We start from the raw sequence: 27,987 nt of genomic DNA on the forward strand, positions 1-27,987 counted from the left end.
CTATGAAAATTATTACTTTAGGGCCTTAACGTTTTTTTACTTTCTACTATTCCGAGGCAAAGGCAAATCACTCATTAGATCATCCATGAATTCAGAACTCATCCACAGTCCTATTATGCTCTCCTCTAATTAGAATCAGTTCTGGTTTTTGCTGGCTTGGTTTCAATTTCTGTAGAATTCAAAGAGAATGAATGAATGAATGAATGAATGAATGAATGAATGAATGAATGACAGATATAAAAACCAGCCAACCAATTTCTAAAACTGGCTGAAAAGGCTTCACACTCACTTTAGACATTTAATTGCGCCCGGTCTCTGTCACGTTCCTGCTCCTCTGGATATCCAAGATTTGAATCGGAAGAGCGATTGCTTGCCGATAGACTGTCAGCTGGAAAGAGAACGGCGTGTTAACAAATATGTTAAAAAATATGAAAAAAAAAAAAATATGTTAAAAAAATGTGCCCAATATGTGTCATGTTTTATATAACATCCTTATGAACTGGTGGCTACCTGAGGTGTCTTAACTTCAATGTCAAAACTTTCTGGTGATTCTCTCACCACCGAGGCAGAAACCTCGTGGGCAGGGTTGGCGTCGTGACTCTGGCCGAACCCGAGCAGGAAAGACATGCCAGGGAGGTACTCCTCAATGCTGCATGAAGAACACAAAGGCAAACAGAGGCATGGGACCGCCAGTAATTAAAATATGATTTTTTTATAAAGAATCGGCAGAAAAATCAGAGACTACACCTTTGATTAGCCTTCTTCAATAACTCTCCAATTATGTTCTCAGTGCCCTGCTAACGGTGTTAAAGCAAGTTAAAGCAAGCCCTCGCTGGCCGTGGGTAACATTCCCAGGGACCTCATATAAAGACCAAACGCACACCTGCCCTTTCATGTGTCGCTTTGCTTGAAAGCAAATACAGAAGCTTGTGCAGGGGCTTGACTTGTTTAGCTTTAGCCTCCGTAGAGCACGCTATTACCGCTGATTACCCCTCTGACTAACATTCACACTGGTCACTAAAGGGATGCTTACAGTTAAAAAGTTGGCTGTTAAAAAAAAATAAAGCAAATTGCCATGGGGTCTCCTGACAATTCCATTAATATCATGAATTTGAGTGTGTGTGTGCAGGGATGGCACAGGAGTGTGCTAAGGTTGCCTGGGCAGCTGCCCGTTTGCCCTCTTCGACTGAAGTTGCCCCTCTGAAGGAAATAAGTTGCCCCTCCGAAGGAAATATATATATATATTTGCGATCAGATGACGGGGGCGTGGCAGCCGCGGTGAGTGACAGTTTAGAATGATATTGTGAAAGTTTGCGATTACATGACGGGGGCAGGGGCGCTGACTGGCGGGGAAAGGTGGTACTGATTCTAACGGCCCAGCCCAACGCAGCACGGCCCACGGCCCGCGGATGGCAATTAATAATATAATATTAATATTCTTGCCTTTTTTTTTTTAAATGTCTCATTACAAAGTAATGGTAATTGGAAATTAACGTATTAAACTCACAACTGTCGATTTCCATAACGTTTTCGTTAGTTATTTAACATATTGTCATTTGCCCTTCCCCCTGAGCGCTTGCGAAATGGTTCGGCCGCAACGCGCGATGCGTTGAATCGAACAGCATCCGAAATGCGAGATGCTGGCACTGGTAGGCAGCAGGTGTACAGAGCGGCTGGGCTGGCTGAGGTCAGGTCTTAACCTAGGGTGACCAGACGTCCCGGTTTTACCGGGACCCTCCCGATTTTTAGTTGCGTGTCCCGCGTCCCGGCAAAAACCTGTCGGGATGCTAATATGTCCTGGTATACACCAACCACTATGAAATCGTCCCGGTTGTCAGCGATTACATAGCCGATGTGGTCTTATTATAGCCTGATCATTATCTAAACCCATGTAGAAATACTAATAAAGTGTCCAGCGTATGATTTGAACAATGTGTGCGTGTGTCAGTCAATCAAAGTGGTCTGCATCTGCATAACCTGTGCAACCAGCGTTACAATGTATTTGTTTCTGCCTAACGTCTCTTCAAGACAGCCAGGATTATAGCCATGGAGTTTAGCTCAAAGTAAACGGTGCAAGGAGTGAAATTGTAAGTACAGGTAGTTACAGAATGTGGCTGTATCTGTTATCTGTAGTTGTTAACGATTGTTACCTGCTCAAATGTAGGTTTACTTGAGGTTAATGAAAGGGAATATTGTAATGTAGTGGGCTATGTTAACACTAAGCTAGCAAGCTAGCTAGCTATTTTGTTAGTGTGAACGAGCAAATTCGAAATACAAGAAATAACTACCGACATCTCTCTATTCTTTGCATTAATCTCTAGTATTTCGAAACAATGATATCAGTCCCTATAGAATGTTGGTTTTTATAATCAGTTATTAATGCTAGTGAATCTTAATTTGACATAATTAAAGTGAATGCATTGGGTGCCTTCCATTTCAGCCCATTATACAATATATTTATCATTGATAATGAAGATTTATTTCAAATGGGCACCCCAAAAAATTGCCGCGCGCTGCGCGCGCAAACAGGCCTCTCCCCTAGAATCTTTCATAGGGCCCAAAATTCCTGGCAGCGCCCCTGGACGGGGGCAAGGCAGCCGTGGTTAGTGAGAGTTTCAAATTATATTGTGAAAATTTGCGATTACATGACGGGGCCGTGGCAGCAGCGGTGAAAAACATATTGTGTTGCCCCTTTTTTCCAGGGCAGAGCAACTGCCCTTCAGAATTCCTGTGCACGTCCCTGTGTGTGTGTGTGTGTGTGTGTGTGTGTGTACCTTTTGCCAACATTGGTCATATATGCTGGTAAATTGGTCCATTTGGCTTTGGCTGAAACAGCTAGCTTTGTCCCGGCCTGGTATGTCTTGGCAGCCAGGACAGCCACGTCATATGACTGGCATTCAGCTCCCCATCTTAGATGAATCTAAAACAGAGACCTCAACAGTGACAATCTCAACTTTAAACAGCTCCCCATCTTAGATGAATCTAAAACAGAGACCTCAACAGTGACAATCTCAACTTTAAACAGCTCCCCATCTTAAATGAATCTAAAACAGAGACCTCAACAGTGACAATCTCAACTTTAAACAGCTGCAGGCATCTGAAAAACATACTGTAAACTACCAAACTACTTAAAACTACAGCCTTTAAAGGCACCCAGTGCAACTTTATGTAAACATTCAATGAAAAATAAACATTCAATTTCTAGTCTTTTTTACACGTAGTAAGTTTCAATAACTCCATATCATTACATATCGACATTCAAGGAGCAAAGATGAGACGTTGTTGTGTGGTGAGAACTGATAGAAAATCGTAAACAACAACAATCGCCGGTGGGGAGAAGCCATTTTTCCATTGACTGGAAGCCTGCTTTATTTATTGTAGGTTACAAAAAATAAAGAAAATGGCGGCGATTGTTGTTGTTATCGATTTTCTATCAGTTCTCACCACACAACGACGTGTCATCTTTGCTGCTTGAATGTCGGTATGTAATGGTATGGAGTTATTGAAACTTACTACGTGTAAAAAAGACTAGAAATTGAATGTTTATTTTTAAGCCTCGAAAGTTGTACTGGGTGCCTTTAAACATTTGGTAAAAATACATGGTCATTTGACTTCACAATTCGTCTCTTACAGAGAGTTTTAAGATGAATTAATGAGATAAGTATCTTTCAAAAAATATTATTTCTTCAGCTGAATCATCTTCATTAACTTATTGGGGTGCAAGGTCTGCCTTGTGCTTTTTCATGTTTGCACAGACACTGTGTGAGAGAGTATAAGAAGAGATATACATATGCATCTTACATGTTAAAAGTTAGAGATGGGTAAACTGATTCAAGTTTGTAGCAATAAAATACTCCAGTCCATATACGTACAGTATATGCAATCTATGCAGTCTATGCATTACGCATTCATGGTCTTTGAAATGCTCTGTCACCTTGGCAGACTCCTCAGCCTTGTCCACATGGGCATCTCCGCACACTTTCCAGTTGGTCTCCTCACCCACTTGGGAGATGATGAGTTCGACGTCGTCTTTCTGGGGTGTGGGAAGGTAGTACATGGCTGCAGCATATCCGTCGGGCTTTGCCCCCTTACACAGGGCCAGGGCATTCATGATGACCACGGGGTCTGGGGTACTGTCCAGTGACTCCTGAGGGTGAGTTTAAAAAAAAAAAACGTTTTTATTTGGATGGTCCCCCGACGTCTATCTACAGATGCTCAGATCATAAACAAACTATTTGTTAATGATAATTTATGGTTAAGGCTAAGTGTTAAGGGTTGGGTTTGGCTAAGGTGGTATACAGTGTACAATTAGATATAACTTGCATTTCAGCAAACCATCTGTAAAATCTCTACAGGCAAACTATACAAATAAACGTTTACCAATTAATATAGCGTATTAATTAGTTAATGAAGCATGTGTGATGTGAGTACATGTGCAAATCCAAGATAAAGAATACTTTCAAATCACGCTATGATATTCATTGGACATGCTTGTCTTTCTCTCGAGACATGAGGGAGCACCCGGCAGGCTACGGACCTGAGACTCAGAGGATTGCTCATTCAGTCCACGCTCAGCGGTTCTGTTGGAGAACAAGTCCAAGAGTCGACTCGAATTCTATTGGGAGACATAGACATGAACGCATGCTTAGAGAACGCACATCTTAAGTCTGTGTGCAGGTTCATTGAAGCTGGGGTTAGTCTCACAATTGAATTACTTGATATAAGCAAAATGTTACTGATCATTGATATGCACTCACTGTACCTTTAACCCTCTGTGAATCATTTCCATCGTCTCATGAAGGCTTGGGGTGTTGTCCTTTGGTCCAGCATTGATTTTAATTTGGATCTTGTCAACTGGTTTCTTTGTCATTGCTGTTCAACAAAAAAAGCTAATTATTTGCACTGAATCCATAAGAAGAAGGTGCTGTTAAACCCCAGGATTCCTCAGGAAGGTAAAAACCTAGATGAACGAGCATGACTGAATGAATATTATAGAACTCTATAGTACCTGGCTCAAGCTGGATGGCAAGATGGCTGTATCCCAAGAAATAGTAAAGGGGATACTCAACGGCATAGTGTGTTCTTTTGAGCTCGGCTTCAACACAGGCTGCAATCCCGAAGGGCTTGGCCTCTAAACAAACCTTTGACTGTGGGTTGTACACATCGGGCTCTTCAGTCTAAGGGACACAGGAGAGTATGTTAATGTGGTAAAAATCAGGCACTCTTGATGGACACCAAAACCAGAATTCATTGTGTGCGCGCCTTATGAATATGGACTTTTGAGAGTGGAAAGTCATTTTAGAGATAAATGATCACCCAGAGGATGATTAACATATTAATGGGAGATAAAAATATTCAAATGGTTTTAGGACGGTGAAGCCAGGGAGTCCCGATAGGTAATTAAATGTCTGAGCAGAGCTTTAACCAGCCACTAATTCATGCCATCGAGCAATCAATAAGGGGAATGTATACACTTAATTATACCAGCTCATCAGTGGATGTCTTGGGGAACTGAGGTGGCAGATAAGTCACGGCCGAGTTTGGCATCATTGGTGTCATCTTAGACAAAGATGGCTCCTCGATGTTTCTTGACACTGCATATACGTTGAAGCTGGTTAAAGAGAAAAGCATGTATTTACTAGCTCTATTTACTCAGATCTTCATACTCAAATAAATAAATACATTACAGCACCAAAAGACCACTTACTTGACTGCAAATAGCTCTGTAACCTTTTTGACGGGATTGAATTCCATCTCAAATTTCCTCTGTTTGACATTCGTTTTCAGTGTGAATTTCCATGGCATGTTAATGGGGGTCTTGCTCTTCAGTTCTGTACCACACTGGAAAAGCTCTGTATTTATGCCATGGAAAACAAAATGGTCTTTTGTCACCCTGAAAAGGCAAACAAAGAAAGTTATTCATATAGCATGTAGTTTAAAAAGACACAAGATGGTTGACAATAAGAAATAAATGCTTATCCATAATAAATTAAGATAAACTTTTATAATCCATACTAAGTACAACTATAACACTTAACAGATAACTTGTTTAGTTAAGTCATGGCTTTCCATACAGAATTTCTGATGAAGCAGATGTCTTACTTTTTTATGGGAATTGTAAGGGAATACTTTGTAGATTTGTGTTGATGATCAGCCATAATTAGGGAATATTATGTAGATTATCAAGGATAATTAGGGAGTTGGCACCCATCCACCAACAGATTAAGGATCAATGAAGAGAGTCTGTTTTGAAATTTGGAGATGCATTATACACTTTAGGGGTGTTGCCAGGGAAAATTAAGAAGAACATCAGAATATTTGTTGGGATTTTGGAGACTTTGTGTTTGTAAATGTATTTATTTTGTTTTTGGTGGCCAAAGTATAAGGCTTTCCTGTCTCGTTGTAAAGTTTTGTTTTGTATACAATCAACAAGAAGTACTTCAACAATTTCCAGTCCAACAAAATCACTGGGTCCACTCTAGCATTCCCAGGTGTAGGTACTTCTACCCCTGCTTTGAGGCCTGATGGATGTTTGTGTTATTTGGCTATGAAACTGTATGATTTGAAGTGTACCCAGGCAGATGGACGTTTGTGTTGTTTGGCTATGAAACTGTATGATTTGAACTGTACCCAGGCCTGATGGACGTGTGTGTTATTTGGCTATGAAACTGTATGATTTGAACTGTACCCAGGCCTGATGGACGTGTGTGTTATTTGGCTATGAAACTGTATGATTGGAACTGTACCCAGGCCTGATGGATGTTTGTGTTATTTGGCTATAAAACTGTATGTTTTCAACTGTACCCAGGCCTGATGGACGTACAGTATGTGTTATTTGGCTATGAAACTGTATGATTTCAATTGTACCCAGGCCTGATGGACGTATGTGTTATTTGGCTATGAAACTGTATGATTCGAACTGTACCCAGCAAATCCATCCGTTTCAAGAGTGATGTCTGAGGACAGAAGCTCTCCGAGATGCTCTTTCAGTGGAGGGCTAATAACTGCCTTTGCTGTAAAACAAAATATTCAAACAGAGTAAAGTAGCCACTCAATGTCATCTTGATGAAACTGACCGTTACATCTTTGTAGAATAATGACGCTGTGCTAATACTCCTAGCTACCGGCTACTTCCTTTTCGTGAAAGTATACAGTTTGTTATAATAATAATAATAATACATTTTATTTATAGGGCGCCTTTCAAGAAACCCAAGGTCGCCTTACAACAGTGAATAAAACATTGAATAATACATAATACAGCAACAACTTCAGTTGGCAGGACCTTTACAGGTTATAGGCTTGCCTAAACAGGTGTGTTTTGATGTGAGTTTTAAAAAGAGCGATTGAGTTAGGGTAAATGTTCCTGATGTCAGGGGGGAGGGAGTTCCAGAGGTGAGGGGCAGAGTGGCTGAAGGCTCTGGATCCCATGGTGGACAAATGGGCTTGGGGGACAGTCAGGGTGATGGAGGAGGCAGACCTGAGAGACCGGGTAGGGACATTGATGTGGAGGAGGTCAGAGAGGTATGGAGGGGCGAGGTTATGGATTGCCTTAAATGTGTAGAGGAGGATTTTGTAGTTAATGCGGTGTTTAATGGGAAGCCAGTGGAGTTGATGTAGAACGGGGGTGATGTGACTGATGGATGGCGTCCTAGTGACGATACGGGCAGCAGCATTTTGTACAAGTTGAAGTTTATGGAGGAGTTTGTGTGGGAGACCAAAGAGAAGGGAATTGCAGTAGTCCAGACGGGAAGTGACAAGGGAGTGAACCAGGATTGCAGCCGTGTTGGGAGTGAGTGAGGGGCGGAGGCGGTTGATAATGCGGATGTGAAAGTAGGCAGATCGGATGGTGTTGTTAATATGGGTATGGAATGATAGGGTGCTGTCGAGGACGACACCCAGGCTTTTAACCTGAGGAGAGGGGGTTACCGAGGAGTTATCTATGGTGAGGGTGAAACTGGGGTGTTTGGAGAGGGTGTGTTTGGAGCCAATGAGGACTGCCTCAGTTTTTTCACTGTTAAGCTTTAGGAAATTGGAAGAAAACCAGGATTTGATTTCCTGTAAACAGGCACAGAGGGAGGAGGGTGGGAAGGTGGAAGTGGGTTTGGTGAAAACGTAGAGCTGGGTGTCATCCGCATAACAGTGGAAATGAATATTGTATTTACGGAAAATCAGTCCAAGTGGGAGGAGGTATATGATGAATAGGATAGGGCCAAGGACAGAGCCCTGGGGAACACCAGTGGAGAGGGGGGATGGGTGGGATGAGAATGATTTTAACTGGATGAACTGAGTACGTCCAGAGAGATATGAGCGGAACCAGTCTAGGGGTGTGTGAGTTATGCCAATGGAGGCTAGTCTGTCAAGGAGGGTGGACTGGGATATGGTGTCAAAAGCCGCGCTCAGGTCGAGGAGGATGAGGATGGATAATAGTCCTGGGTCAGCTGCCATCAGGAGGTCATTTAGTGATTTTGATGAGGGCCGTTTCTGTGCTGTGGCGGGGGCGAAAACCGGATTGGAATTGTTCATAGAGGTTATTGTTGGAGAGATGGGCATGGACCTGTGATGCCACTACCTTTTCCAGGATTTTTGAGAGAAATGGCAGTTTGGAGATGGGACGAAGGTTATTGAAGTTGTTGGGGTCTGAACCAGGTTTTTTTCAGCGTCGGTGTCACTGCAGCAGATTTAAGAGAAGATGGGACTGAACCAGAGGTCATGGAAGGATGGATAATGGCAGTTATCAGGGGCAGTAGAGAGGGGAGGGAGGCTATAACCAGGGAGGATGGCAGGGGGTCGAGTTGGCAGGTGGATGATTTGGATTTCCGGATGGCATCTGATAACTCGGCGGCAGAGGGGAGTTGGAAGCATGAAAGTGGTACAGAGATGGGGGAGTGGAGAACTAGAGGGGGTGACAACTAGACATGTGAGGGGTTAGTTGCTGGTGGATGGTGGCTATTTTTATGTGACATTAGTTATTATCGGCAGACTCTACCTGACCTCATGCTGGTTTTAGATAAAAAAACTTCTGCAAAACAAAGGGTACATTTAAATCGTTAACGCGCCAGATGCTTGCTCACCATTTACTGTCAGGGCGGTCACGGAGGGATAGTACTTGCTAATTTCAACAGGGAGTCCCAGGGTTGTAGTTTGAATGAGGCGAGTTTCTAACACCAGGAACGGCTTAGTCCAGTGCCATGATATCCCCTTCTGGAGGTCCTGGATGATCTGCCAGACTGGACTCTCCTTCCCTGCTGTGGGACTCAGGCCCTGTGTGGAAACAGAGGAGATGATCAGATATAGTCAGATATATATTATACGTATATGTTTAAAAGCAGACTTGAAACTAATTTCTTCAAGATAGCTTATGGACTGACTGACTGACTTTTATTTTTCTTATTTTTATTTATTTCTATGTGATGATTGTAATTCTAACAACCTGTTTGTGAAGTGACCTTGGGTGTAATGAATGGCGATTTAAATAAAATGTATTATTATTATTATTATATTGTTCCATGAAATAGGTTTTAATGAATATTAATCTTTCTGAAGTGGTTAAGGAATGACATGAAATAATACGTTCACCCAGAGAAGCTGAATGAAGACTTACCTTAATGATCTGCTGAATAGTGTCTTTCTTTAAATCAGCAAAGAACCATTCCTGTCCAAAGGCCCTTGCATAGGCAGTCAGCAACGGCTTATCTTTCGGAAGAGCCTTTGTATCTGACAACTGAACACAACGCAATAAAAATAAGTTTAATTAGTTGAATTTACAGTACCAGTCAAAGATTTTCTTTACTTTTATTATTTTTTACACAAGTATATCATTCCACAAGTATATCATTCCAAATGTGTTCTGTCCTAGTTTAAATGCCTTCAGTATTAATCTACAATGTAGAAATTAATACAAGTAAAGAAAACACTTTTCAAAAAAAATTAAAGGTGTGTCCAAACTTTTGACTGGTACTGTACTGTAAATTAAAATATATTTTGCGTTTGCACAGCTCTGAAATTGTCAGAAGGACTCACAACTTTCATGATGGCAGCATAGTCAGTGACTTCGATGTTGTTGAATGCTGACCTGGTGTCGGAGATCAACTCCTTGAGTTTTTCTGCACGCACACCGAGCTGGCCCGATCAACGAGAGAAAAACTGAAGATGTTCACTTTGAACAGGACTTGTATAGCATCCAATTAACACTTGAACTTTGATTAATCATTTAAACAGGCTTTTACATTACACTCAACAAACCATAGTGTGTTGTTAAGCAACATATAACACAAGCTTTTTTAGCAGAGTCTAATTGTCAGTTACTCGTTAACTGGCAGTCAACATTGACCCTAACCATCACCTGAATTTAACCCTGCACCCAAATGTATGCCTGAGTGAATTACATATGGCAGATAGTAGGAATAGATGATTTTCACACTGTTCTCAATATTTGAAGGGATTCTTAGCATCATACCACTAACTCATTGAGCTTACCTCTAAAAGCTGGAGAATTCTTCCAATGAAGTGGAATTTGCCTTTGGCCATGATGGCTGTAGGTATGATGTCTTTGGGGTTTTTGATCATGTAGGCCTCTGTGCTCGTGCCCATCAACAGGTCCTCTAAACAGTGGAAGATGACACACTCAATCATGACGTTCAATGGCCCTTAAGCCCCTCCATAATGTTAAACAATAGGATGGTGTTTTATATTGATATTAAACAATAGGATGTTGTTTTTATAATGATATTAAACAATAGCATGGTGGTTTTTATAGTCATATTAAACATACCACTAAACCAGTCCAAATGCAGGAACTTGCTGTTGAGAAAACTGAAGCGTCCAAGTTTTGGGCCAAGGATTTTAACAGCAATATTACAGGCTGTTGACCTTCATAAAAAAATAAGACATCAGCATTAAGTCAAATATGTTCAATCTATGAAGATAGTTTTTTCCATATATAATACAGTGCCCTCCACAAATATTGGCACCCCTAGTGAATATGAGCTAAACAGGCCATACAAAAATATGTCTTTGCTGTTAATCCTCTTCGTTTTTCACTCAAAATATTCACAAAAATCTTACCTTTTCATTGAAGTAAAATTATTGAAAGAAAAAACTGTTGACATTAAATAAATATTTTCCCCCAAAACATGTGAGCCACAATTATTGGCACCCCTAGAAAAATCTTTAATTAACATCTAGATGAAGTATATTTCCAGTCATAGTTTACATTTTTAAGTTCACCTGTTTGATAAGGAACTCTTATGAGGTCAACCATGACTTCCAGTTCCCCTGGCGTACAAATATGAGGTGACACAGGCCAAATTCCATTAGTCATTCATCACTATGGGAAAGACCCAAATAACACAGTGACGATGTGCAACGAAAAGTTGTTGAGCTGCACAAATCAAGATATGGACAGAAGAAAATCTCTAAACAGTTGAAAATACCCATTTCCACTATCATGGAAATAATTAAGAAGTTTAAAGCGACAGGAGATGTTAAGAATCAGCCTGGAAGAGGACTTGTCTGTACATTGACCCCACGCACCGTGAGGGGGATGGTTCTACTGGCAAAATAATCTCCAAGGATCACAGCTGGAGAATTGTAGAGGTTAGTTGAGTCTTGGGGTCAGAAAGTCTCCAAAACTACCATCAGACGCCACCTACATCACCACAAGTTGTTTTGGAGGGTTGCCAGAAAAAAGCCTTTGCTGTCAATCAACAACAAACTAAAGCGCCTACAGTTTGCCAAATCTAAGTCAGACTTTCAATGGGACCGAGTTATATGGTCAGATGAGACCAAAATAAAGCTTTTTGGCAACAAACAGTAAAGGTGGGTTTGGCGTAGACAGAAAGATAGCCATATAGAAAAGCACCCCATACCCAATGTGAAGTATGGTGGCGGATCTTTGATGTTGTAGGGCTGGCCCTGGCCCTGGACATCTCGTTAGGATACATGGTATCATGGACTCCATGAAATACCAGGAGATATTAAATGAAAACCCCACAGCCCCCTCCAGTAAGCCTTAAAATGGGCCGTGGTTGGACCTTCCAGCAGAACAATGATCCTAGGCACACCTCAAAATCAACACAAAAATGGTTCTCCGACCACAGAATAAAGGTTTTGCCATGGCCATCGCAGTCCCCTGAACTAAACCCCATAAAAAAATCTGTGGGATGAGTAGCCAAGTCTACAAACGTTGACCTCAGATTCTGAAGGATCTGAAGAGATACTGCATGTAGTAATGGTCTCAGATCCCGTGCCATGTGTTCACTAACCTCATCACGCATTATAGGAGAAGACTCAGAGCTTTTATCTTGGCAAATGGAGGCTGCACAAAAAATTACATTAAGGGGTGCCAATAATTGGGGCCACATGTTTTTGGGGAAAATATCTATCTATAAATCCAGGAATCTCTGTGTGTCAGTCTGTCAGTCTAGGGCGTATCTCCCTGACGGTAGTTACGTTAGTTATGAGATTTCGCATGTAGCTTACGCATGTCATGAACCTGTGCATCCTTGATTTTGAAGATTTTTGAATTCATAGTTTTCGAGATATTTGTATTTTACCGTTTCCTGTAGGGACTAATGGGTTATCGTTTCCCGTAGCACCGAAATGACGTCACAAATGACGTCACAAACAGTATTAGCGGTATTAAAACTATCCTGCCTTCACTCAAAGTTTAGAATAGCGTTGGATACGTTATGAGGTCCGCATTCAAATTCTTCTTGGTGAACAGATGCAGACTTTTGCTCAGGTAATCTTAAGACAGTGATTGATTTTATCTATTCGTTTATATAAGCTTCTTTATATTAAGTTTCAAAGTAATGTCTAGAGTTGTACAGTCATCTAACAGACAGGGAATAGTAATCCATCAAAATATTCATATTGTTTATTAGTATAGCGTATTTTTACAGTACATTTCTGCACTTATTTGACTTACAACTTGGCAAACTCATTTCATAAGCATGGTTGAAATGTAACTGTGATTACAGCACTTATTCATGGCATATGCAAAACGCATGAATTTTAGCGACGTGAATTATGTCATAGTCATAGAACAGTCGTCGTCATAGATGTTACCTCAGCTGATGCGTATGGGCCTGGCATTTAACCAACTCTCATTACCATGTTAAGTAGTATATTGTAGTTTGATGTATTTGTATAAGAGTTAGCTTTCTATTCAACGTTGCCGGTTAGCCTAGACCAGTGACCATGTGTTCATGGCATGCATCTATTGACGCAATGAGAGAGGTTTTCCGATGTATTAGTGTCCCGATGTATCTGTTATAATTAGTGTGCACTTTGTTTTCTCATTATTGCAATACTATAAACCTCAGTCTGCATTTACCCTGGCTGGGAGAGGCTGTCATTCCGAAGATACTGTGTGTGATCGCCTTTGCTCTGTGTTCATTAAACCTGTCAGAGTGTATGAATAAACGGCTGGGTGCCAATCAAATCACAACGCAAGAGTGGAGTACTACAACGCTACAAATCTATCTATAAATCCAGGAATCTCTGTGTGTCTGTCTGTCTAGGGCGTATCTCCCTGACGGTAGTTCCGTTAGTTATGAGATTCCGCATGTAGCTTACGCATGTCATGAACCTGTGCATCCTTGATTTTGAAGATTTTTGAATTTATAGTTCGCGAGATATTTGTATTTTACCGTTTCCCGTAGGAAACAATGGGTTATCGTTTCCCGTCCCGTCGGCACTATGGGTAGTGACGTCACAATCAAACAATATACGCGTAGTAACTATCCTGCCTTCACTCAAAGTTCAGAATACCGTTGGATACGAGGTCCGCATTCAAATTCTTCTTGGTGAACAGATACAGACTTTTGCTCAGGTAATCTTAAGACAGTGATTGATTTGATCTATTTGTTTATTTTTAAGCTTCTTTATATTAAGTTTCAAAGTAATGTAGCTTACGCATGTCATGAACCTGTGCATCCTTGATTTTGAAGATTTTTGAATTCATAGTTTGCGAGATATTTGTATTTTACCGTTTGCCGTAGCCTACGGTGCAAACCCATGTCACCGTTGTAGCGATGTAGTCTACTCCACTCTTGCGTTGTGATTTTGATTGGCACCAAGCCTTTTATTCATACACTCTGACAGGTTTAATGAACACAGAGCAAAGGCGATCACACACAGTATCTTCCGAATGACAGCCTCTCCCAGCCAGGGTAAATGCAGACTGAGGTTTATAATATCTATCTATAAATCCAGGAATCTCTGTGTGTCTGTGTGTCTGTCAGTCTAGGGCGTATCTCACTGACGGTAGTTACGTTAGTTATGAGATTTCGCATGTAGCGTACGCATGTCATGAACCTGTGCATCCTTGATTTTGAAGATTTTTGAAATTACAGTTTTCGAGATATTTGTATTTTACCGTTTCCCGTAGGAAACAATGGGTTATCGTTTCCCCTCCCGTCGGCACTATGGGTAGTGACGTCACAATCAAACGCGTAGCGTTATTAAACTATCCTGCCTTCACTCAACGTTCAGAATAGCGTTGGATATGATACAGATATGATACAGGAGGATATGGATATGATACAGGAGGTTCGCATTCAAATTCTTCTTGGTGAACAGATACAGACTTTTGCTCAGGTAATCTTAAAACAGTGATTGATTTTATCTATTAGTTTATTTTTAAGCTTCTTTATATTAAGTTTCAAAGTAATGTCTGTTGTACAGTCATCTAACAGACAGGGAATAGTAATCCATCAAAAATATTCATATTGTTTATTAGTATACCGTTTGCCGTGCATTGAAATGCATTGGGTTTAGCGACGCGATTTCTAAACCCAATGCATTTCAACGGGAGCCAATACATTGTGACATAGACCAGCGATTTTGGCGTAAAATGTCCTATAGTGTGTAGGCTATTCATGAGGAACACACACTTCGATGAACACACACTTCGACGTCTGGAGTAGGCCTGCTCATCTACAGTACAGTAGGCTACATACATTCAATAAAATTAACCTACATTTGAGTCCAACTGCATGACCATTCTTACCCTACACTTACCCTTACAATAAAGAAGTGATCCTATTTCATGACACTGTATGACATTTAGTTTATAGTTTAGACAGCAACGTTGACATCTATATTCAACTGCATCCACTACATAATCTCAAACTTTATTTGTTGGTATATCTCCAAAAAGGCTAACATTAAAACATTTCTTAATGAAAAAGAAACATGCATCACAATAACACTTCAGTGTAACCTGTAGCCTACCTATGTGGAGTGCAAATATGTCTTGCTATTACACTACCCAACAGCTACACCTACGTCTGCTAACACTACAGAATGCGTAATTCCTACGGGCACTGCACTAGTTTATTTAATGTCAATGTTTTTTTTTTCTTTTAATAATTTTACTTCAATGAAAAGGTAAGATTTTTGTGTATATTACAAGTGAAAGACTGAGAGGTTAAACAGCAAAGACATATTTTTTTTATAGCCTGTTTAGCTCATATTCACTAGGGGTGCCAATATTTGTGGAGGGCACTGTATATATTACAGTAATGGATAATAGATAAGATAAGATAAAATAAACTTGTATTAATCCCGTGAGGGAAATTCAACTGTCAAAGCAGCAAGGTAGTAGGAATAGGAGTCAAGTATATATAAACATAAAAAAATGAATTAATATTTTTTTTTTAAATAAATTAAATAATAGATATTGGCTCACAGTTGCTGGTTTTCTGGCGTGAGGGATCTTGAAAGGCTCTTGATTAGAGAGAAGGCAAAGCTGGCCACCTGGGAGTCTTTCTCCCACAGCAGGAAGGCGGTAACCGTGGACACCAGGGCGAGCGGGGGCTTGGTCTCAAACAGGATGATGGTGGCCTGGATGCGCACCTCAGCAGGGAGGGTCTTGGTCAGGAAAAGACTTAGGGCAATATCCTGAACCTGAAACATCCCAAACCAAGACACAAATATGTCAGAGAGATGAGGAAATAACCATGAAAAGATTATAACTCTGATATTCTGAAGCACCTTTTATTCCATACATTCATATAAGTTATACATACGAGCAAGGTTATTGTTAAATTATAGACTTATATGAAACAATGCAGTCAGTGTAGATTAGATTTAGATTACATAAACTTTAGTTAAAATCACTATATCTGCAATGTAGTGATTATTGTACTGCTCTTCTGCTAAATAAATACTGACTCACAGTGTGGGGATCCTTGACAGTGAGGTGGCGGAGGGACTGGACAGCAGAGCTCACAACCCTGGTTGGCAGATCCACCGCCTTAGGGGAGATCCCTGGCAGGAACTTGATGATGGTTTTGATGCTGGAGAGATGACCTGCGTTTCCAAGGGCCTCCAAAGCCTCCACCATCTCCTCCTCACTGTTCCTCAGGAGGGCATCATTGGCCATGTCCAGCAGCGGCTGTTCCAGGAACATGTCCGAGGAGAGGGTCGGAGGATGTTTGGAGACCATGGGGAAAGAGAGAGGGAAAGAGAGGGGGAGAGAGGGAAAGAGAGAGGGGCAAAGAGAGAGGGAGAGAGAGGGAGAAAGAGAGAGGAGAAAGAGAGAGGGAAAGAGAGGGGGAGAGAGGGGGAAAGAGAGAGAAAAGAGAGGGGGAAAGAGAGATTTCAAAATGGTAAATCGTCTGCATCCGTATAGTGCTTTTCTACACTCAAAACACTTTACAGATTACTGCCTCAGGCATCCTTCCATTCACACACCGATAGTGGGGGCTTCTATTTAAGGTGGCAACCTGCACATCAGGAGGGGTTGGGGGTTTGTGTCTTGCTGAAGGACACTTCGACACTTAAGTGAGGAGGATTCACGATCGAACTAGCAACCCTCTGATTGCTCAACAACTCTTCTACCTCCTAAATGCCATAAACACTATAAGCAGGATTCGTTCCCGCTTTTACATTAGGTGTCTTTAAGACTGAAAACACTGAAGCAATAATGCACACAACCATATATTTAAGAGATTACTAAATCTGCGACTTTGGGTATCTGAAAAAGCGCAATATAAAATAAAGATATTATTATTATTATTATTACTAAATAACACCTCAGTACAAAAAAATGCAAAAGTACCCTTATTTCATCTTACTGACCATGACTACATCCATGAAGGCATCTTATTACAACTACGCTCACATAGTATTTAAGGACACTTGTATAATGAGTTATTATAATACGATATTATCCCATAATAAATATATAATAAATCATTAAAATAAGATATTCAATTGTAGTACGTAAGAACAAAGTTGATTGAATTGGGCCATTCTTCCGTCACTGTACCTGAACTGCCGTGGCTGGACAGGGCTGCATGTAGGCACAGAGTTTGTAGACCAGAGAACCGTAGGACAGGACCACCGTGTGCCACAGCATGTGGTTAGACTTACTGAAAGGAATCTTAAGGAACTCCTACAAAGAGAGAGAGAGAGGGAGTGAGAGAGAGAGAGAGAGAGAGAGAGAGAGAGAGGGAGGGAGAGAGAGAGAGAGAGAGGGAGGGAGAGAAAGATGATGCATTCATTCACAGTTGAAGAGGTTCAGAAATGCAAAAATGTAAAACTAATATTTTTCATGTGATTTTGATCTTTACAGGGTTAAGCGATTTCAGTTAGTCAGTTCTATGATTTCACCTTTGAGATCTAAATTAATTCATGGGTAACAGTTAAGTGATTTCTCGGAAAGAATAAAAACTCCTTGTTCTCTGATCTCACCTTTGACATCTCCACTAATTCAGGGGTGACAGTTAGGTGATTAAGTGCCATCAGTAGTGTCTGACCGGCTTCGTTTGCTGACACGTCTCCTGCCTTGAATCTGTTCAGGAGGAACTTTACAATCCTCTCATCTGCGACTTCAACACTAAGGTCCAGAAACCATCTCCTGAGGGTCAAAAATAACACGGGTGAGACAGTGGGAAGATAATACTCAGTTCCATTTTATGTATATTCATCTACATATCTTCATTTTCAATGAACATTCTCTCAAAGTACTTTGCAATGCAAGTCTCAGAACAAGGACACAGGACAAAAGAAACCTCTCTTCTGACAGGAGGAGACAATGGACAAAACACAGCTCAGGAGATAATAGTGACGCTCTAAAAGATATAATATCAATAACCTCCACGGCAGCCTCAATGGTGTAAGTTAGCATCCTACCTGTGTTCATCGTTCCCTGATAGCTGTTTCCACAGCGTTTCAAGGTCCTCGAGAGTAATCACCCTGAGAAGCTGATACACGTCCACGATGTCTTCGCTGGTGGAGCTGTCCACCTGGTAGATGTTGGCCTGAGCCAGGCGCTTAATCATCTCTGCAATCTATCAGAGAGACATGGAAGCATTTACCAGGAGGACAGAGTTTGTAAAACCTAACCTAAACTAATTCCTTATTAGTTTGCAATGTACACACGCATATTACACCTAAATCTATTTGTTATCTAGTCTGAAACCCAGATTCGTACGAACCATTCTTCAGAATCAGGGGAGAAAGGGTCCAGATGTAACAAGAGGACAGTTGCAGGCCTAGTTCTCAGCTCATGTTTACCATAATATGATGAAACTCACAGACAACACGTGTGATGGCATCAGCATTCTACATTCAAAATGTAACTTGTGCCTCAGGCTATGTCAAATATTACAGACAGAAATCATTTTGTGGGGTGCATTTGTAGGTTTTAAGTTTTGCACATGATGTTGCAGAATTGATGTGTTTTGACAGGAACACAAGTAACAAGTGGTTGTGAACAGTGATTTCCAATCTAGATGCTAGTATAATTATTAGCTGCGTGCAATGTGTTATATTCCAATTATCTTTCAGTAAAATATTTCCCGACATGGGGGCAGTTGTAACAAATAACGAAATAACGAATTTAGAGAACAGTTAATGCACATGTGCTTGGATTAGTGAAGAGAGACGAGAGGTGTATGTTGTATAAATATTAAAATGAAAGCAGTCACTTCCGTCGATTTGTTCTTTGCAATAATGCAAAATACAACGCAAAAAAAACAACTGTATCCGGTGTGTCCCCTACCTTGGGCAGTGGGTTCTCTAGTTTCTTCAGGACGATGGGTATCTGTTTGAGCTCAGGTCCAAACTTGTACACCAGATTGCCTCTGCTCTGTGTGGGGGGCAGCGAGGGGTTCCCAGCAGCGTCAGTCACTTTAAGAAGCTCAATGGACTTCCTGGGAAAAGAATGCATACGTATGTATAACACAGAGAATATGCCCTGAAAATATAGGTATGCAAATATAAAGTGACCATATCTATTTGTAGGCTATCCTATCATATAGAAATATCTGAAACCTGCCAACCAGTTTGGAAAAAAGCAATGGTCTGTCATAATGGTATACAAAGAATATGTCCATAGACATAATGTGTTATTTAAATAAAAATAGACTAAGGTCTCACGTCGCAAGCAGTTTGGAATTTCCTCCCTTGATGGTGAATGGAGAGAAATGGTGGTATTCCTGGGCACGGGCCTTGGTGACCAGTCCTCCATCAGCAGTGGCTTTCACGGTGTAGACGTATTCAACACTCGCTACAATCCTGTCCCCTCTCTAGAGTGTAAGCACAGATATGGCCATTAAATACATAGGCTCCACATTAAATTTGGCAGTATGTGACTGTTGACGTGTAATTAACTAAGAACTGCAATGTGCCTCCTATATTGGTACATGTAATAAAAGTGTGTACTTGTTGTTTGGGTTTCAATAAGGTTTAGACGTAGGTTTGCTAATGTGTTATATTGTGTACTTATTAGATGGGAACAATGTGTGTATTAGACACTATTATGCACAAAGTCGCTGACTGACCCCTTTGCTAATTTCATTTTCGATCGCCAGTGCCATTCCTGTGGAGACCTCTGCTTTCTGCCGGCAGCCACCGATATCAACTACTTGGGTCACAGCCAGCTCAGAAGTGTGTTCATCTTCCTCAACGACATAGTTGCTCTTGCATTGTCCGTGAATACCTTGCTGACCAGAGACACAAGGAAGCGTTTGCTACTCTTTCCGATATTTCATGTATGTCAAAATAAGATCATAACATTTGATATGTCACAACTTGAATGCTATATTGTTATTGCGGATTTGAACGTCACATTCTAATTCAAAATTAAAATCGAAGTTTATCCCAAAACATGGTGATTTACAATTTTCACAAAATTAACGTCATAGTATGTGTTAAAATTGAAGTTGCACAACACCTCTTCTAGCTCATAGACTTTTTGGGTTGTCTTCACTGTGACTTGGAGGAATCCTAGGATTCCCCTCACGATGTTGACGATGGTATCAGAGACCCCCGTGGCTGCCTGGATGTCAACAATGCGGCCTTTGACGTATTGAAAGGTGAGAGGTGTTTTGAGCTCGGTCGCAATCCTCTGGGTCAGTTTTGGGGAGGCATAGAACGCATTCTTTCCAGGAATGCCGTTGAATTCCTCAAATACTAAATTGGACACCTTAGAAGGGGATGGAAAGATTCATCCAATCTCATATAAGAAATGATAGCACATGTAACCAGAATCAAATGTAGACATATAAAAATGTATTTAAAAAAAAAAGATTCTGTAAAACATTTAGATATGGACTGGTTCTAAAATAATATTTTCATTTCTCATTTTATAACATGAAATCTGCAGACATTTAACTTAAAGATGAAAGAAAAGTGCTGGTTGTAGAATCTACAGGTTGTACATAGAAATGCATCTAGGCATTGTCAAGTAATTAGATTGACTTTCACACTATTTTCCCATAAATAAGTTCACAGTCTAAATAAAGTTACTGGTATACAGTGTACCTTTGCTAAAGAAGCAGTGGTAAAAGCAACACATTGATTTTTACAGGCCACGGTGTCTCATAAGTAATGGTAGTATATCTGTGCTAAAATAGTGTTTGTCAGACAGGCATACAGTCAACGTGACCCTGTGTCATCAGGCTCCTGTCTGTCTTGGCTAAACAGTGCTGTGAATGTGAAACACACACATTGGCTGGCACAGTGCTTAATGGACCAATGCAAAGGTGCTGGTCTCTCCAAGGACAGATTAGTTCCCAGCACATCAAAGGTCATGTCTCTGGCGTGAGTGTCTATCCAGAGAAAGGTCACTCCATACATGTGGTATCTAGCTCCTCTTGCATGACATCCTAGCTGACAAACATTTGTGCATTTCAAACACTGGTACAGCTTTAGAAATGAACGTTTTTAAATGCTTCCTTGTGCAATGACCTTAGGTATTAGATGGGGGAGTGATTCATTTTAATCATGAAATGATGGTCATAGCAAAGTAAACCACTTGGGGAAAACAGCCCAGGTTAATGTGTGCTGGCAGCTGCCACCCAACAGCTGGCAGGACTGGGTAGGCGAGTTCTGCATGACATGAAGCAGAAACAGCCCCTAGATTATTATTCGAGACCATAACCCTTACATCAGGGCTTTTACATACCTGTAACTAAAATGCGACATCCAGCAACAATATTACACCTGTGTACTTGTTTTGCCATTACCTGCAGGAGGAAGATTTGTGCTGATATTCCGGTTATTTTGGCGTTGCATTTCAGTCTTACACCAGATTCTGCCAGGTCTGGCATGCCACGTCCGATGTTCACCGCCCCCTCATACCGGAACTCGTAGATTTTCTTAGGGTTCAAGGAGGGCTCTGAAATACAAACTCTCATGATTGATTGGATTCGTGATAGGGATTGTATTAATTTCAGGGGAAAAAAATTGTTTTGTGCTCTTAGGGTTGAGGAATTTATTTGTGCCCTCTCTAGCAAGCCTAATCATGTCTTAAGGTAGATATAACTCTAAAAATGTATCAAATCTACACAATGAACTCCCAGACTTGCAAATCCTGGCCAGAGGGCCAAATGGCATCTTACCAGGCGACTACTCTCTAATCTTCTAACACCAAAAGTCCTCCGTTGCATGTTTTCACAGAGACCTCAATGCATTGAGTGCCATAAGACATATTAGCATAGCCTGGTTTAACTAATTACCCTAACCTGCATTCCTAACACCTGATTGTATGTATGCTGTATCTCTCTCTGTCTCTTCATTTCCCCTCTCTCTCTCTCCCCATCCCATCTCTTTATCTTACTCACTTATTCTGGTTGGGTTTAATTTCTCTACATTTGATGCATTCATGGTTTATCAGATTTATTTGGTCATTCAGCTGTATTTGGTTTAATTGGCATCCAACCTGTTTATTCAGTTGTTAATATTTACAGTTGTACTTATCCATTTGTTCAACACTTTACATGCAGTTTGATTGATACTTGTAACATTTAAGCTTAGCATATAATTTATTGTAGTGATAAACTGTTAAATCACGAACCATCCATTTAACTCCTCATGTGCCATGCCATTACTTTGCCTCTATCTGATATACTGCTTGGTAATATTGGAGGTCATTTCATGATTTTGTCAGATTAATCATATTTTCCACAATACTGACCACTCAAATTCCTTTTTGTCCCATAAGGTTCAAACATGCTAAAGCCTTCTAGCCTGGTGTTTTTCCATCGTTTTGGTAACAGTTTCGGCTGTCTTGAAATGTCATAAATTCTACCAAGCACTTTCAGAAGTGCCTTACACTGGTCCTGAAAAATCCTGAAAATGTACTTTAATTCCTCTTAATTTCTCATGAAACCATATAAAAGCACTGAAGGAGTATTCATGGTATACAGTCTTTATCATGACAGCTTCTTGGCACCAAACACTAAGAGAGCGTTTATGACAAGTACATCAAATGTGATTTAACACTTTTACATCAGATGGAACTGTCAAGATATGACATCTACAGTGACATATTCAAGACACTTTTATGTCATTCTCATGACAGCGGTCTGAAGCGTTGTCTTTCTGATAGTGTTGGGACATTTACTGTTTACTCACCGTAGCTTAAAGCCTGGCATGCTGAATGGAGAAACAACAGTTGTTCTAGTTAGATTCAACGGTAACATAATTCACAACATTTATATATATATATATATATATATATATATATACGTATATATGTGTCATTTACTAAAAATGCTCAGTTTGGATCTCATATCTTCTTTTCTGTGTGTGTTTAACTTACCTGCCAGGCCGAGGAGGACACAGAGGACGGAGCCCTGCATGGTGGACTCCAGCAGAATGATTCTGACCCTGACCGCTTCTTTTTATATGGGCTCATACCTCAGATGGCCTGTCAATATTTTTTTTATTTCTAGTACCCTTGGGTACAGAATGGAACAGGTTGACCCTGCTCACAGTCACATGACACAGTCAACTGTGTACTCAGTGATTCTTGAGACCTGGGACAAAACATGTCCGTGACATAAATCACAGTTTTTTTATCTTAAAATGTACGTAATATATTTTAAAAGCCTCACCAAACTCAAACTGTCATATTTCTTGGAATGGAACCCTTCTTTGCTGACAATATCAACAAAAATTAAATTTAACTCCACAAATTTCCCAAACATGCAATGCATTGATATGTTTCCTGATTGGCTTACATGGTTCATGTATATTATGTGGCAATACAGAGCCACAGCAGAGCAAACAGTCAATGAGTGGATTGACACACAGGCAAAGGTGTAGCAAGGTTTAGAATGACCTGTGGACATGTCATTGGGACCTGGCAGGGGGAGATTATTCTGGAAAAGTACACAGAACCCAGAGTGAACAGACAGATGACCTTTATTCTCCAAATTTTCTTGTATGTAAATACATGACAATAAAGGCTTTTCTATTTCTATTTTCTATCTATTATGACGGTTCTACACAAAATATTTATTCTTTGCCACATAAGAAGATATAAGCATTCTTTTATGTAAAAATGTTTCCATAGCATGTCCTGCATTTATATAGCTGCAATTAAAACTTTGCTGTGCTGTAATGTTGACCAGCTTAACTGCTTGTTGCTTAACTGCTTAACATTTTGAATTGGTAAATAATGATGGAACAACATTTAGGAGTATCTTAAAATAACTTTAACATTATGTAGGTAAATGGAAGAAGTGCATTGGTAGCATACTAGTACTCTCATGAAAAATGTTAATAAACTATAAATACATCTCAAAATAAACAACAACAATACCGAGAGATACAGTTTTCAAAAATCGTATTATTAAACATAGTTTTAGCTTTAAGCTATTTATCAGGCAGCCATATCGTAACATTACATGTAAATATAACCACACAGAAACACATAAACACACACACACAGACCTTCTGATTTGTTAATGATCATCTCAGGCACAGTAGACAAGCAAAACACACAGGGAAGACACATCATCTTTGTTGTATCACAGAGTGTCTTTTTTACAGTTGGTTTCCTGCTGTTTTCTTCTTCAATATATTCAATTAAATAATCACACACACACACACACACACACACACACACACACACACACACACACACACACACACACACACTCACAAACACACACACACACACACACATACAGACGCACACACACACATCAACATATACAAGGAATCATCAGTCCGCTGGAAGAAATCACTGACTCCTCTTACTGGTCCTCTACTCATCTGAGGCATTCGAAACAGCACGGGATATTCTTGAACAGCCTGTAGTACTCCTCTTGAATCTAGGGGAAGGCATGGAGAGGGTGAGGGTGAGGGTGAGGGTGAGGGTGAGGGTGAGGGTGAGGGTGAGGGTGAGCGTGAGGGTGAGGGTGAATGCCTTTAAGAGTGTATGTCTAAAACAGGCTTGCTGTGCAAACAGCAACAAGATCGATCCTAAAGAAAATATAGGCGTACGGTGTAGCCGTGGGATACACTCAATAAAGCACTAACACACACAAGAGTAACAAAACCACAGCAGATGGGGACAGTCACCACTACAGAGAGATGGCACCATGATAGAGTGTGTCAGTGGAGTGTCTGTGTGTGTGTAGTGTGTGTGTCACTATGACATAGTGTGTGTGTGTAGTGTGTGTGTGTAGTGTGTGTGTCACTATGACATAGTGTCAGTGAAGTGTGTGTGTGTGTAGTGTGTGCGTCACTATGATAGAGAGTCAGTGGAGGTTGTGCAAATTAAAAATTTGATTAACAGTACAAGAATAATAATTACTGTAAACAATATAAAATACAAATGGGAGCTAAGCATATGAAAACATAGCCAGTAACCGACAGTCCTGCTGGCTAATGACAGAATGCATGTGGGCATGAGTAGCAAAGGGAGAGGCACCAGCACCTACGAGGAGCTGATGTCAATCTCACCCTTCCATCGCTACGAGGAGCTGATCTCACCCTGCCATCCCTACGAGGAGCTGATGTCAATCTCACCCTGCCATCGCTACGAGGAGCTGATCTCACCCTGCCATCGCTACGAGGAGCTGATGCCAATCTCACCCTGCCATCGCTACGAGGAGCTGATGCCAATCTCACCCTGCCATCGCTACGAGGAGCTGATGTCAATCTCACCCTGCCATCACTACGAGGAGCTGATGTCAATCTCACCCTGTCGTCGCTACGAGGAGCTGATCTCACCCTGCCATCGATACGAGGAGCTGATGCCAATCTCACCCTGCCATCGCTACGAGGAGCTGATGTCAATCTCACCCTGCCATCGCTACGAGGAGCTGATGTCAATCTCACCCTGCCATCGCTACGAGGAGCTGATGCCAATCTCACCCTGCCATCGCTACGAGGAGCTGATGCCAATCTCACCCTGCCATCGCTACGAGGAGCTGATGCCAATCTCACCCTGCCATCACTACGAGGAGCAGATGTCAATCTCACCCTGCCATCGCTACGAGGAGCTGATCTCACCCTGCCATCGCTACGAGGAGCTGATGCCAATCTCACAATGCCATCGCTACGAGGAGCTGATGCCAATCTCACCCTGCCATCGCTACGAGGAGCTGATGTGAATCTCACCCTGTCATAGCTACGGGGAGCTGATGTCTATCTCACAATGCCATCGCTACGAGGAGCTGATGCCAATCTCACCCTGCCATCGCTACGAGGAGCTGATGTGAATCTCACCCTGTCATAGCTACGGGGAGCTGATGTCTATCTCACAATGCCATCGCTACGAGGAGCTGATGCCAATCTAACCCTGCCATCGCTACGAGGAGCTGATGTGAATCTCACCCTGTCATAGCTACGGGGAGCTGATGTCTATCTCACAATGCCATCGCTACGAGGAGCTGATGCCAATCTCACCCTGCCATCGCTACGAGGAGCTGATCTCACCCTTCCAATGCTACGAGGAGCTGATGCCAATCTCACCCTGCCATCACTACGAGGAGCTGATGCCAATCTCACCCTGCCATCGCTACGAGGAGCTGATGTGAATCTCACCCTGCCATCACTACGAGGAGCTGATGCCAATCTCACCCTGCCATCGCTACGAGGAGCTGATCTCACCCTTCCATCGCTACGAGGAGCTGATGCCAATCTCACCCTGCCATCACTACGAGGAGCTGATGCCAATCTCACCCTTCCATCGCTACGAGGAGCTGATCTCACCCTTCCAATGCTACGAGGAGCTGATGTCAATCTCACCCTGCCATCACTACGAGGAGCTGATGCCAATCTCACCCTGCCATCACTACGAGGAGCTGATGTCAATCTCACCCTGCCATCGCTACGAGGAGCTGATCTCACCCTGCCATCGCTACGAGGAGCTGATGCCAATCTCACAATGCCATCACTACGAGGAGCTGAAAAGCCATATGACCTGGGGGACAAAAGACTTCCTCAATCTGTCTATTTAGCAGGACTGAGATAGCAGTCTGCCAGTGAACATACTCCTCAACAACAGCACAGTATGAAAAGGTAGCTGACTAGCTAGCGGGTGTGTAATGGTGATATATTTGGTCACATTGTGGTGTCAAAGCTGTTCTTCGGTTTTCACAGGTGTTTCCACATGGAATACATGACTACATAGTGAAGAGTGTGGGTAGATAGCAGGAGTGACAGGGATGTTTTTATCTCTTCTTCACAAAATCACACCTTCAATATGTCTTTAAAATGGTGAAAAAACACAAGGTTAATTCAATTCTCAGATAGAACTGAAACACCTCTCTCAGGCACAAATGATGACCGTGACTATTGGTGTGAATTTGGTCAAACAGTTTTAAGTTTCTTGATTCTGTTCATTGCTTCTATTGTCACTCTTTTTTACAGTAGTTATAAATCCTTGATCCAAACTACCAAAGGGTGGTGAACTGACTGTGTGGAATTATCTACAGGTCTCTACATTCTGACACCCCAGAGTCAAAAGTCTCTTCTGACAGATGGCATAGGTCTGGCCGTATAGCCGTGCATGCTACTTCAGCCACCTCGTCATTTAGACTCAACCTTCAAACCCCTTAAGGAAGCCATACTCAAATATGAATGTGTTTCTATAAATGAGCCAGTAGTCTAACAGTGCTTGTCTTGCAGCACAATTTAACAGTTCATAACATTGCATGCCAATGAAGCAGAGAGACTATCACAAACTATCACCATGCCCACATTTACGGCTGAGGTGCCCTTGAGCAAGGCACCTAACCCTGATCACTGCTCCCCGGGCGCCGCTGAAGGCAGCTCACTGCTCCGGGTAGGTGTGCTTCACTGTGTGTATCACTGTGTGTATCACTACCCTGAATGGGTAAAATGCAGAGATCGAATTCAGAGTGTGTGTGTGGGTCACTATCTCTGCCATTAACATAGTCACTAGTCACTAGGGCTCCATTAACACAAAGACAGACAGTACATTTATAGAAATGAAACCTCATAGTGGTTCAATTTGGCTGAAGAAACAGGCTGAAGGTCTTACCTTTCTGGATAATACACAGAGGAAGATGAAAATAAACATCCCTTGGAATGCGTTGGCAAATGTGAAAAGGTAAGCGGTCAGGGTGGTTTCGTTGAGGATGTGCAGAACTCCGAACGTCCATGTGGCCCCGAGGACAAACAGGAGTGCGAGGGCCCCTCTTGCACACGACCTGAAACATGACCAGAGAATGTTTTAGTAGAAGGGCCCCCAGGTCTTGACCAGATGAC

At 41.5% G+C, this 27,987-nt stretch overlaps 2 protein-coding genes across 2 annotated transcripts in view; both read right to left on the reverse strand.

The window, feature by feature from the left end:
- Positions 1-298: 298 nt before the first annotated feature.
- Positions 299-23,099, reverse strand: vtg3 (vitellogenin 3, phosvitinless; the record flags this gene model as incomplete). Its single annotated transcript, XM_080835050.1, has 27 exons — positions 299-388; positions 511-649; positions 2,775-2,920; positions 3,935-4,147; positions 4,538-4,615; positions 4,763-4,872; positions 5,009-5,177; positions 5,485-5,611; positions 5,708-5,893; positions 6,926-7,013; positions 9,072-9,261; positions 9,602-9,721; positions 10,021-10,119; positions 10,477-10,601; positions 10,772-10,869; positions 15,695-15,912; positions 16,184-16,402; positions 17,279-17,404; positions 17,704-17,869; positions 18,145-18,302; positions 19,016-19,166; positions 19,393-19,541; positions 19,797-19,958; positions 20,189-20,440; positions 21,483-21,634; positions 22,873-22,893; positions 23,060-23,099. 27 exons carry the CDS (start codon positions 23,097-23,099, stop codon positions 299-301), a joined length of 3,792 nt encoding a protein of 1,263 aa, XP_080691176.1.
- A 547-nt stretch (positions 23,100-23,646) lies between these two features.
- adgrl4 (adhesion G protein-coupled receptor L4) overlaps positions 23,647-27,987 on the reverse strand; it is a gene marked incomplete at its 5' end in the record, with an annotated part of 30,984 nt that continues 26,643 nt past the window's right edge. Inside the window, 2 exons of the mRNA XM_080835759.1 lie at positions 23,647-24,578; positions 27,761-27,929. Coding sequence (XP_080691885.1) covers positions 24,516-24,578; positions 27,761-27,929 — 232 coding nt within the window. The 3' untranslated portion in view covers positions 23,647-24,515. The remainder of the gene's footprint in view (positions 24,579-27,760; positions 27,930-27,987) is intronic.

The sequence above is a fragment of the Sprattus sprattus genome, assembly GCF_963457725.1.
Source record: "Sprattus sprattus genome assembly, chromosome: 3".
Classification (NCBI taxonomy): domain Eukaryota; kingdom Metazoa; phylum Chordata; class Actinopteri; order Clupeiformes; family Clupeidae; genus Sprattus; species Sprattus sprattus.